At 54.0% G+C, this 8,992-nt stretch overlaps 1 protein-coding gene across 1 annotated transcript; it reads left to right on the top strand.

Annotated features, from left to right (window-relative positions):
- Positions 1 to 1,001: 1,001 nt before the first annotated feature.
- On the top strand, positions 1,002 to 8,384 carry MMP21 (matrix metallopeptidase 21). Its single transcript, XM_026494363.4, has 7 exons — positions 1,002 to 1,163; positions 1,658 to 2,189; positions 3,045 to 3,184; positions 3,441 to 3,582; positions 4,615 to 4,872; positions 7,446 to 7,618; positions 7,870 to 8,384. The coding sequence occupies exons 1-7, from the start codon at positions 1,002 to 1,004 to the stop codon at positions 8,167 to 8,169; spliced, it is 1,707 nt and encodes a 568-aa protein (XP_026350148.1). The 3' UTR covers positions 8,170 to 8,384.
- Positions 8,385 to 8,992: the final 608 nt, after the last annotated feature.

The following is an 8,992-nucleotide window of genomic DNA, read 5'->3' on the forward strand; positions in this document are numbered from 1 at the left end:
ACACTGGCTGTTAGCAGACCTGTGATGCTGGCATTCCAAGCTCTCACCTGCAGCCATAGTGCCTGGAGGGCCTGACTCCCTTCTCAAGCTTTCTGGACGGGACCAGTTACAAATTCCAGGCAGCTGAGCTCATTTTTTCTCCCCCTTTCCCTCCTCTAATAGAATCCTTCATGAGGGGAAATGGAGGGGGACAGTTCTAGAACGTCAGGTGATTCTGGTTTATCCTTATGTAAAAATCCCTTGGCCCACAGACTAGGACACCACACGGCCATTAACTAGGATGGTGAATACCTACACTGACGAACACAGAAAGGTGCCCATGACCTTCCACTGAGTTTTAGGTAATAGAGAATATGATTTATACAAAATCATCCATACACAAGTCCTTCCCTGTGCATGTACCCAATATGTGTACCTACAAGAACATTCACTAAAACATTACCATCTGAATCACTGGATTTCCTCCAAAATTTACATTTTCCTATACTAAGTATTCCTTTTATTAAAAGAAGCAAAAACAACAAGAAGAGATCAGAGAAACAAAACATCCCCAAACCAGCTGACTAAGAAAGAAAACGGTGGGCAGGCAGTAAAGCTGCAGGCGCAGTGGGCCCCAGTGGGCTGTGAGGGGCGACGCTTTAAGCCTCTGCCACCAGGGCCGGTGGACTTGGGGGCCAGTGCACAGCCATTCAGGCAGCAGCTTGCCCACGAGCCTGTCACCACAGACACGAAATCGGCAGGCGGCTGCCAGGTCGGAATGTAATTACCCGAGGACGCCGCGAACATTCTCACCCCAACAAGAAGCGTGCTCCTGGGGTCTTCAAAGGGCAGCGCGGCCAGGAGCGGCCGGGCCTCCTGGTGGGCACACTTCAGGCCTGGGTGAGAAGGCCTTGGAAACGCGCGTGTCCCCGGGGCTGCTTATAAAAGCACCCGGGGCCTGCGCCTCGGGAGGGAGACGGGGCGACAGCACTAAGGCGGGAGGGCAGGGCTCCGCCGGGGCCATGCTGGCCGCCTCCGTCGTCCGCCGGACCCTGCTGCTCTGCTGGCTCGCTGCGCCCCGGCCAGCACGGCCCGAGCCACTCTTCCACAGCCGGGACCGCTCGGACCTGGAGCCCGCCCCGCTGCGCCGGGCCCAGCCCATCGCGGACCTTCTCGCTGCGCAGGTAGGAGCAGCCCCGGCAACCGCCACACTCACGGGCACCCGCGGGCGCGTGCACACCAGGCGCACGCGCACAGACACATGCACGCGCAGACTGGTGCACACGGCAGGCACGCATGTACCTACGTACGCACACGGACACGCGCCCGTGCAGGCATGGGCAGATGTGGACACGGGCACACGCAGGCACGTGCACAGGGGCACACATGCACACGCAGGCACGTGCACAGACCGACACTTGCGCAAGCGCATCCACAGGCACGTGGCAGCCACACCGCCTCACGTGAGGGGCCTCCCAGAAAGAACCGATGACCACGGACTAGAAATGCTGCACCGCACAGGTAACCACGCACTGCGTACGCAGATCCGCATGAGGACGTACAAGCTTTGCGCGTCCCGTCCCCTCCAGACACCCACTAGGTGACAGAAACACACGCCCGCGTCCTAGCCGCTCAGTCCGCGCCCCCCGCCCCGCGGGTCGGTACCTCTCTTCCGCAGCGATTCCTGTCCAAGTACGGCTGGGCCGACGCGCCTTCCGGGCCCCGGAGTTCCAGCCCCGACGCGCCGCCCGCGGGCCCCCGGGCCACCGCCCTGGCCGAGGCCGTGCGCAGGTTCCAGAAGGTCAATGCGCTGCCGGCGAGCGGGCGGCTGGACGCGGCCACGCTGGCGGCCATGAACAGGCCGCGCTGCGGCGTCCCCGACACGAGGCCCCTGCCGCCCCCCGCCCTGGGGTCCCCGCCGCGCCCGCTGCCCCGCGGCCGGCCCAAGCGCTTCCTGCGGGCGCTGTCGCCGCCCGGGGACCCGCCGCCCGACGTCGCTGCGCCCCGCGGGGGGACCCGGGCCTTCACCAAGAGGACGCTGACCTGGCGGCTGCTGGGGGAGGGCGCCAGCGGGCAGCTGGCCGTGGACGAGCAGAGGCACATCCTCAGACTGGCCTTCCGGATGTGGAGCGAGGTGATGCCGCTGGACTTCCGGGAGGACCTCGCCGCGCCCGGAGCCGCCGTGGACATAAAGCTGGGTTTCGGACGAGGTGAGAAGGGCGGAGACTCTGCCGGCAGGCTGCGCCCCGCTGTCTTACCCCCCCGCCGGCCCAGTTCGCACAGGGAGCCCACGGGGCCAACAGGCCGCCTGGGGAACCCCGCTCGGGTCACCTCCTGAGCCTCCTGGCTTGTCCCAGGTGGCACTTGCCAGGGGTATGGGCGGATGGCAAGCCCTCTGTAGATGCTGCTTTATTGCAAGTCACTGGGAAGGACACGGGCGCGATGGGGTAACAGTCACATGGGGACATTGGTGTAGCTCCCTCTGCTTGTCTCTGAGCAGGTCAGCCCAATAAGCGCTGCTGCAGAGCTTGGCGTACCCAGCAGGGCACGAGCCAGGCATGGCTGACCCCTCCCTGCCACTCCTGGGGAGAACTAGCCCCTGGCAGTTAGCTGGCCTCCATCTGCAGGCCCCACCACGTCCTAGCTGGGTGGGTTTAGAGAAAGTAACTGGTCTGCAGCCCCCTCTGGGAGCTAGGGATGCTTGCGGCTACCCTGCTGGTCTAACTGGATTGATGTCCTGCTGTGAGCCGGACACAGGAGGCTTGCTGAAAACTGTACACAGGGGAGACATGTGACCATCGGGCAGCACCTCCTTCATGACCTGACCAGTCAGCTGTTAGGATCCAGCTCAGATCTTGTCTCCTCCCTAAGTCTCTGGTGGGCACCCCCTCTGCCACCCTCCTCTGGGCTCCCACAGGTTTGCTATGCAGCTGTTTCTAAGTGTTTAGACTTGACACCATGCTGTTGCACAAGCCAGGAGTTGTTGCTTCCGCTCCTGGACTGCGAGCCCCTGGAGGCCGCAAACCCTCCTGTGTCTGTGTCCGTGTTCCCTTTCCCCTTGCCAGGCCGGCACCTGGGCTGTCCTCGGGTTTTTGATGGCAGCGGGCAGGAGTTCGCACATGCCTGGCGCCTGGGCGACATCCACTTTGACGATGACGAACACTTCACGCCTCCCACCAGTGACGCGGGCATCAGCCTTCTCAAAGTAAGCGTCTCCAGCTGCTCAGAGTGACCAGGCAGAGGGCGTGCAGCACGGGCCGGAGTGCAGAACGCCAGGGCTTCTCGGGGGAAGTGTCCACAGCTTCCTGAGAAAGCTCCCTGATTCTCCCCATCGCTCCCCTTCTCCTTAACAAGTGCCGCTCCCCCAAAGCACAGGCCGGCTCCGGAGTGGGGGGCGGGGTCCCCATGACTCTCAGACACCCAGGGTTGGCACCCCGCCAATGGTTTGCATTCCCTTCTAGGTGGCCGTCCATGAAATTGGCCACGTCCTCGGCCTGCCTCACACCTACAGGACAGGATCCATAATGCAGCCGAATTACATCCCCCAGGAGCCTGTGTTTGAGTTGGACTGGTCAGACAGAAAAGCAATTCAAAAGCTGTACGGTAAGACTGTTCTGGAAGATCATCTGCAGAGCTCACAGAGCACACTCAGTATTTCGAAGCATGACAGGACCCCACTCACTCCTTATGGGGAGGCTGGCCCCCAAAGAGCACAAATAGTACAAGTCCCAACGGCACCCGACGGGAGCTGCCGTCTAGCTCTGTGATGCGAATTCTCCTCCTTCAAGGTGGCCATGCGCCGACGGTGCCACTGATGCGGGCAAAGCACTCCCGCGGACGTTCCCTCCTTCACGTGCCAGCTTCTGTCTCTGGGAGGAAGGAGGAGAACACGGGGGTTTCCTAAAGAGCAGTGAGCCACCCAGGCAGGCGGTGGCCTCCCGTGTCCGCTGCAGGCACTTGGAGGCCCTTGGGAGAATTTTCCTGCTGTCCCACGGCAAAGAACAGCGGGAGCCTTGCCAGAATCACCTTTAATCTCTCTTTAATCTCTCTTTAATTGCTCAGGCCAAAGTGTTAATGGTTCATTATTTAATGGAAGTGATTAATGACTGAGGTTGAGGCTGAAGGGAAAGCAAGCTACCCTCCCTTTTCCATTTAAAACGAGAGCACCGCCATTTCCGTTCCACTCCCACCATCCTGTGCAAAGATGCTCTCAGCACGTTTGGAGAGTGACAGGTGCCAGGATGAATTTCGTTCCTTCAGAGGAAATCTCACTTGGGTGCACCCAGAACCAAACTCCTTGCCTCTAACAACGTCAGACGAGCCATCAGGGGGCAGCAGCTAAATTCAGGTGACCACATACCCAGCATCCAAAATCGAGACACTTCGGAGCGTACTCTTCTGAACAGATTAGCCCGAAGGGCCCGTGTGAGCAGGCACGGCTGCAGCCCCCGGGGCCCCTGCAGCCCCCCGGGCTCGGCTGGGTGGGCCTACTTTGGTCTCGTGTGCCGTCTTGCTTTGAGGCAGCTTAAGAGAAAACTCCAGCTTCGCCGTTGTCTCCGTTCGAGTCACACATGAAAGTAGTGACAGTTGGTTTGTGCACCAGGTGACAAGTGGCTGGACTTTTTTCACCCTCAGGTTCCTGTGAAGGATCCTTTGATACTGCGTTTGACTGGATTCGCAAAGAGCGAGACCAGCATGGAGCCGTGACGAGGAGGTTCAGCACATACTTCTTCCGCAACGGCTGGTACTGGCTTTACGAAAATCGGAACAACCGGACGCGCTATGGGGACCCTCTCCAAATCCTCAGTGGCTGGCACGGCATCCCCACCCAAAACATCGACGCTTTTGTCCACCTCTGGACATGGAGGAGAGACGAACGTTACTTTTTTAAAGGTAGAGGTTCTTATGGACACAGTTCTATTTCTTTTTTTACACAGATGCATTCAGAACAAATGTTTTGAGCCCCATACCAGGACATCTTAGTATAATGCCCTTGCCATTACTCACCTAATTTCTGTCTGTTCCGTCAGACTGTGGGCTCTGTGAGCACAGGGACTGTGTTGTAGCCCTGATCTCTGTAAGAAGGCACCCAGTGCATCAAAGGAACAAATGAACGAGTCAGTGAATGAGTGGACCAACCGTGCCAGGCCCTGGAGTGGCTGCCAAAGACCCGTAAGAAAGGGCCCTCCCTACAGAAGTTTTAACTAGTTCTGGAGAGAAAAGACCTTAGAAGCTGACCACTACAACTATGTGGTGAAGGAGAGGCTGAGCGGACAACATGCTGGAGCCACCCAGAACTCAGGGCTTGCCCCAGCCTCGGAGGATGCGAAGGACCCCGGGTGCCCCGGAAGGGACACCGGGAATAGTGTGATGGGGGAGGTGCAGATGGGGGGGTGGGGGGTAGGGGGGTGAGGGAGGTGAGACACAGGAGGCAGAAGCCAAGCTTTAGAGTGAACAAGGGTGAAAACGCAGACGGGCGAGACAGCTGAGCCCGTGGAGGTGTGACAAGGCACTCACAGGGGATGAGATTAGGTTGGAAAGACAGGGTCGGCCTGAGCACCGGGAGCCTCCATGCTCAGGGGCCGGATTTCATCCAGCAGGCAGTAAGGAATCGGTGGTGTTTCCAAGCAGGGAGGACCCGTGTTTTGCTGGAAGGCAGAGGCTGAGGTGGGGGGCCCCAGTGGTGGGGGGGACGCACAGAGCAGGCAGACCAAGGCTCTCTTGCTGCTGCTTCCCATCACACACAGGCCGCCTTGCTCAGAGCCTCTGTGCCCGTCACCGAGGCCGGCTGCCTTGGCAAACCAAATATGTGGAGTCTAACCCCAAACAAGATTCTGTGGGCGCTGCTTTTTCTTTCCCTTCCCCAAAGCTATGCCCTAGAGGTAAGCTGTGCGCCCTCTCTGCCCGGCTCTCAGTAATATGACCCAATTGCCTGAAACTGACCCCGTGAGGCAAGAGCCCAACCAAAAGGATGCCGCATGCAAATCTGGCTGGAAGAAACCTGCGCATGAATTTGGCCTTAATTTTCCTTAAATCACACAAAGGAAGAATTATTTTGGTTCCATTACATCAAGAAATTGCCCAGGGTGGACTTTTCTGGTTTAGATCTTTCAGAGTTGGAAGCACAGCATTCAGTGCTTTAGGAAGTCCTAGACTAGAATTTATAGTGGCAACACTCCAAGACTCTTAATTATAGAATTAGGTCATCATGGGGGATTGGTATCATACAGCTGTATTTTATTCTTGGAGCTTTAAAAACATCTTAAAGTTAACTTGCTTTGAGTACTTTGAATTCAAAAAAGTATTCCAGTTAGACTGAATTGCACCCCCGGCTAGACTCGCATCATTCACTGTTCTTTCTCGATGGCAAACCTTGTGGGGGGGGCAGGGAGGGGGAGGGAATGAGGGAGAGGAGCTCACGTGGTTGGTGGCTAAGGACTGTAACTGGTTGTGATGCAGTGTAAGTTGTGAACATAAAAATATCTAACCCCGTGGATTTGTTCTATTTTCTGCTGACAATATGCCAATAATCAGGATTAGGAACTAATACGGAGATCTCAGAATAATCCTGTGCTGTTTCAGAGCATGAAATTATCATTTGGATCTTGAAATGAAACGGAACAAAATGACAAGCTGCCGAGGACAGTGGGCGGAGTCACGTGGGTGGAGTCACGTGGGTGGAACGTGGGAGGCACGGGCTGCACTGGTCCTCCTGGGCTGTGAATCTGGATGGACCACTTCAGCTCTTTCCTCCAGTTTCATTTGTACCATGGAGTTGGTAGTGGAACTACATGATTCTAAAACCCTGAAAAAAAGTAAAACCCCATCATAAGCATGATGATTTTCTGTAAAAAAAGGGCTTATGTTAATTATGGTAGGAAAAGGACTCGGACAACCCATGGGTCCCTAACGTGTAAAAGGGAGATCATAAGATCATATAGAAAGAAGATGCTTATGTGAAAAAAATCACACGACTTCTGTCCTTTTGTTTTTGATTAGCGCCGGCGGGCTGGTGTGTCCTGCAAAAGACAACCAACATTTTCTTTCATTTTTTTTAAAGCTTTTGTTTGTTTGAGAGAGTGAGAGCGCATGAGAGGGTTAGGGTCAGGGGTAGAAGCAGACTCCCTGCTGAGTAGAGAGCCCAACGTCGGGCTCGAACCCGGGACTCTAGGATCAGGACCTGATCCGAAGGCAGATGCTTAGCCGACTGAGCCACCCAGGCGCCCCTGACCACCAACATTTTAATAGCAGCAGTGACTGCCAGATCAATCTAGAAGTAATTCAAGACCTGGGGACTCATTCATCTGAATGGAGGCTTCACTTGGATGCTGAGGTCCTGCCTTGTCCTGGGATCATGGCAGAACATCACGGTTGGCTGAGACCTATGTTGAAAGCGGTCCCTCTTCATCGTTTGCTATAATTAAATGGTAATAAACCATATTAGCATTTTTTTGTTTGGCCCTCAGGAAATCAGTACTGGAGATATGACAGTGAGAAGGATCAGGCCCACACAGAAGATGAACAAGGAAGAAGCTACCCCAAATTGATTTCAGAAGGATTTCCTGGTGTGCCAAGTCCCCTGGACACTGCCTTTTATGACCGAAGAAAGCAGTTAATTTACTTCTTCAAAGAGTCCCTCGTAAGTAGGAGGCTTTCCAGCCTGCTGTTGCTTCTTCACCCCTACTTGAAATTCAGGTTCTTAGTTAAAAGTTGTTCTCAGTTGCCTCAGACCTCCATGGCCATGGCAGATCCTATCACATGGAAAATGAAGAACTTCAAGCCCAGAGAATTTGGTGCAAAGCCTCAGATTTACTTATCTCATTCCTATAAATTAACCTAAAAATCAATGGTTTCCGAGAAGCCAGTCTTACTTTCCAACTTGCTTTGCAGGTGTTTGCATTTGATGTCAACAGAAATCGAGTACTTGATTCTTATCCGATGAAGATCACTGAAGTGTTCCCGGGAATAGAGCCACAGAACCATCCCTTCAGGAATATAGACTCAGCCTATTACTCCTACGCACACAACTCCATTTTCTTTTTCAAAGGCAATGCGTATTGGAAAGTAGTTAACGACAAGGACAAACAACAGCATCCTTGGCTTCCTTCAAATGGCTTATTTCCGAAGCAATCAATTTCAGAGCGGTGGTTTGACATTTGTGACGTCCATACCTCCACCCTGAACATGTAATGAGAAAAATGGGCAAATGCAGTCAAAGGATTTCTCTTCTAAGAGAAAGTCTGATTTCTTTTACAAAGAAAACCAACCAGATTTTTAGTAGCCAAAGCAATAGGGCCAGTAGTCAAAGCAGTAGGGCTAAAACCCAATGGAAAAAGCATTACTTGAACTTTTAAAATACTTGATTTAAAAGTGAATTTCTCAGACAAAAAAATAATCCACCGAATAATTGCCCATTTTAACCTTAGGAAAAGTTAAAAAAAAAAAAAAATCCCAGAGTATCACTCTCTCTCCACCACCTGTTCCCCCTTGTACCCCGACTTCATGGGTGGACAGAAACACAGCTATAGCCATAGGATCCAGTTATGGAAGGAAATGCAGCTCCCTGGGAGCATTCAGTGGAAAAGATTACAGATTTCAAATCGACTACAGTCCACAATTCCTGTCATAATAATTTATATTTTTCTAATACGTGACAGTGTAGAGATTTCCCATGTATTTCTCTCCTGATCTTCACAAGTCTGGCAGAGTGCCAGGGGACCTACTACTGTGCACATTTCTAGTCAAGGAAACTGAAGTTCACACTTGTGTCCTTCCCAGAGTCAGACATGGCGGTTGCTGGCGACCCCTGCCTCCTTGCTCCAGCCCAGTGCCCTGGCAACCTTCTCTCCATCCCTGCCCTGAAGTTAACTGCAAAACAAGTCATCTCAATGATCAGGTCATGGACAGCACAATCCTTCTCAAGTAACAGCTAAGACACAAGCACTTGAAGCAGCATGAATTTAGAATCGGCAGATTACAAAAACATTGAAAAAGACATCTGTCCCCCATGGGG

Source organism: Ursus arctos, unplaced genomic scaffold, assembly GCF_023065955.2.
Source record: "Ursus arctos isolate Adak ecotype North America unplaced genomic scaffold, UrsArc2.0 scaffold_7, whole genome shotgun sequence".
NCBI lineage: Eukaryota > Metazoa > Chordata > Mammalia > Carnivora > Ursidae > Ursus > Ursus arctos.

Coding starts and splice junctions, on each gene's coding strand:
- MMP21 (XM_026494363.4), top strand. CDS start 1,002: ATGCTGGCCGCCTCCGTCGTCCGCCGGACCCTGCTGCTCTGCTGGCTC. Junction 3,185..3,440: donor CGGGCATCAGCCTTCTCAAA/GTAAGCGTCTCC, acceptor ATTCCCTTCTAG/GTGGCCGTCCATGAAATTGG. Junction 3,583..4,614: donor AGCAATTCAAAAGCTGTACG/GTAAGACTGTTC, acceptor TTTCACCCTCAG/GTTCCTGTGAAGGATCCTTT.